The 1935-nt window shown below is 41.0% G+C and overlaps 1 protein-coding gene across 1 annotated transcript in view; it reads right to left on the bottom strand.

Annotated features, from left to right (window-relative positions):
- ptgis (prostaglandin I2 (prostacyclin) synthase) overlaps positions 1-1481 on the bottom strand; it is an 8795-nt gene extending 7314 nt beyond the window's left edge. The window contains exons 1-4 of the mRNA XM_048255894.1: positions 1393-1481; positions 1121-1244; positions 570-745; positions 111-257 (exon numbers count right to left, since the gene is read on the bottom strand). Coding sequence (XP_048111851.1) covers positions 111-257; positions 570-745; positions 1121-1244; positions 1393-1463 — 518 coding nt within the window. The 5' untranslated portion in view covers positions 1464-1481. The remainder of the gene's footprint in view (positions 1-110; positions 258-569; positions 746-1120; positions 1245-1392) is intronic.
- Between the last annotated feature and the right edge of the window lie 454 nt (positions 1482-1935).

Genomic DNA, 1935 nt, shown 5'->3' with positions numbered 1-1935 from the left:
AACATAGAATTTTAGAACCTTCAATTGTTGCGGAACTTAACCTACACCTTTAAGGGTTAATAGCACTGTGTGAATAAAGTGGATTGAGCTGAAATGGTCTGCGATCTCACCTAAAGAGCAGACTGTAGCAGAAGCTGAAGAGCCCTTCTTGTCTCCACTGCAGTGGATTCCGTGCCGCTTCTGTGGCGTTGAATAGCAGCTGGAGGTTGTTCTGCATGGACTCACACAGCTGCATCAGATTCGGCCCCTGGAAGTGCCTAGGGTGACCAGGGTACCCACACACACACACACACACACACACACACACACACACACACGCACGCACACACACACACACACACACACACACACACACACACACACACACACACACACACACACACACACACACACATACACAGACACACATCAGACACACATTGGTGGGGTGACTCATGGTTTCCAAAGTTGACATCTCATCCATCCTCTTTCTTTTTTCAAAAGTATGAGAACCAGTGGTATTGTTCCCCCTGATTCCTTATCCTGCTGTCAATCATCAAAGTTTATCAGATAGGATGTCAGAAACCTACCGTTCCATCCAGGCCCTCTCGGTCAAGGGGTCATGATTGGGCATGTTAAGACTGAACATCCTCTGCATGAGCAACTGGGCATAGCGTTTGAAGTCAAGAGCCTTTGTGTCAGACAGCAGATCATCGTAAGTGTTGGGATCCAAAAGCACAGTCACGTAATGTCCAGCGACGCGCACCTATTGGGGGAGAGACGCATACAAATATGCAAAACTGTTGTTTCAGTGGTTATTATGAGAATATATTGAAGACATACTGAAACTAATGCCATTGTTGCTCTTTATGTCAATAAAACCTGCTCCAAAAGGGAGAATTACATTATAGGCCAAAAATAATAAACCCATGTAAAGCTTAAATAAACAGAAGAGGTAGGCTATACATGAGTAAAATAGATATTCAAAAGCAATACATTCACAAAACTGCTTTTGAACGGTTTGCTGACAAAATAATTGCTTTTAGACTGTTGATATATTGTATAGTCTATTTCACAATATAATGCCTTTTATTTCTTCTTGTGATAAAAGTAGCACCTGTTGCGTGCGTGTGATTGTTACCGTAAAAATATCGCCATGCTTCTTCTTCATCCGAGTCAGAAAAATAGCTACATCTCTTCCAAATTCAAGGGCATGGCCAAGCCAAGGAATATTGCCTTTGTCTAAAGGTGGCTCTGTCCTCTTTCTGAATAAAAATGAAATGAAATATTTATAGCCCTTTCTATGTCATGAATAGCTGGGTTATCACTAAATTAAAACTAATGAGCAAAGTGTTTTACCTGGAAAATGCTAGGTAATTTCTTACGTTGATAAACGTAAGCAGCATGACTTACCTAGAGCGCCTGGTGTAGATTACAAACACTGCAAGAATTCCATGAAACAGTAAAATTGCAGTCCATAACATGATGATTTCAACGTACTGCCAGAGTCGTCTACAGTCTATGAAGGAAAGTTTCTTAATGTTGCTGTAATTGGTGGCGCTAAAGTTTATGGAAGTTGCTTGCAATGCGTCACCTGATTACGATCTGATAAGAGGGCGTATTTAGTAAGTTTCACCGCGTCAATCCAATCTCTAATTTGAGAGGTAGGGCCTAACTGTTTTCACAATAAATGAAGTCACTAGAGAGTCGTAGAGCCACTACCCTTACAGAAATGTCAGGTTTCTGGCGAACAGTTGGTCATATTGGTCATATTTTCGTCATGGAAATTAGGTTTCTGGTTCACTTTTGGAAATGTTGCAGCAAATTTGCAGCAATGTCATATGCAAATTAGGTTTGTCACCAGAAATTCAGAGGAAGTTTGTCATTATTGGCTAAGTGCAGTGGCATATCACAACAAATACCACTAATGGTAAACTTCTCATTTTTGCCAGAACT

This window comes from Alosa alosa, chromosome 10, assembly GCF_017589495.1.
Source record: "Alosa alosa isolate M-15738 ecotype Scorff River chromosome 10, AALO_Geno_1.1, whole genome shotgun sequence".
In the NCBI taxonomy this organism is placed as follows: domain Eukaryota; kingdom Metazoa; phylum Chordata; class Actinopteri; order Clupeiformes; family Clupeidae; genus Alosa; species Alosa alosa.
Note: the sequence above shows the minus strand (reverse complement) of the source record. Positions and strands in the feature narration are given on the sequence as shown.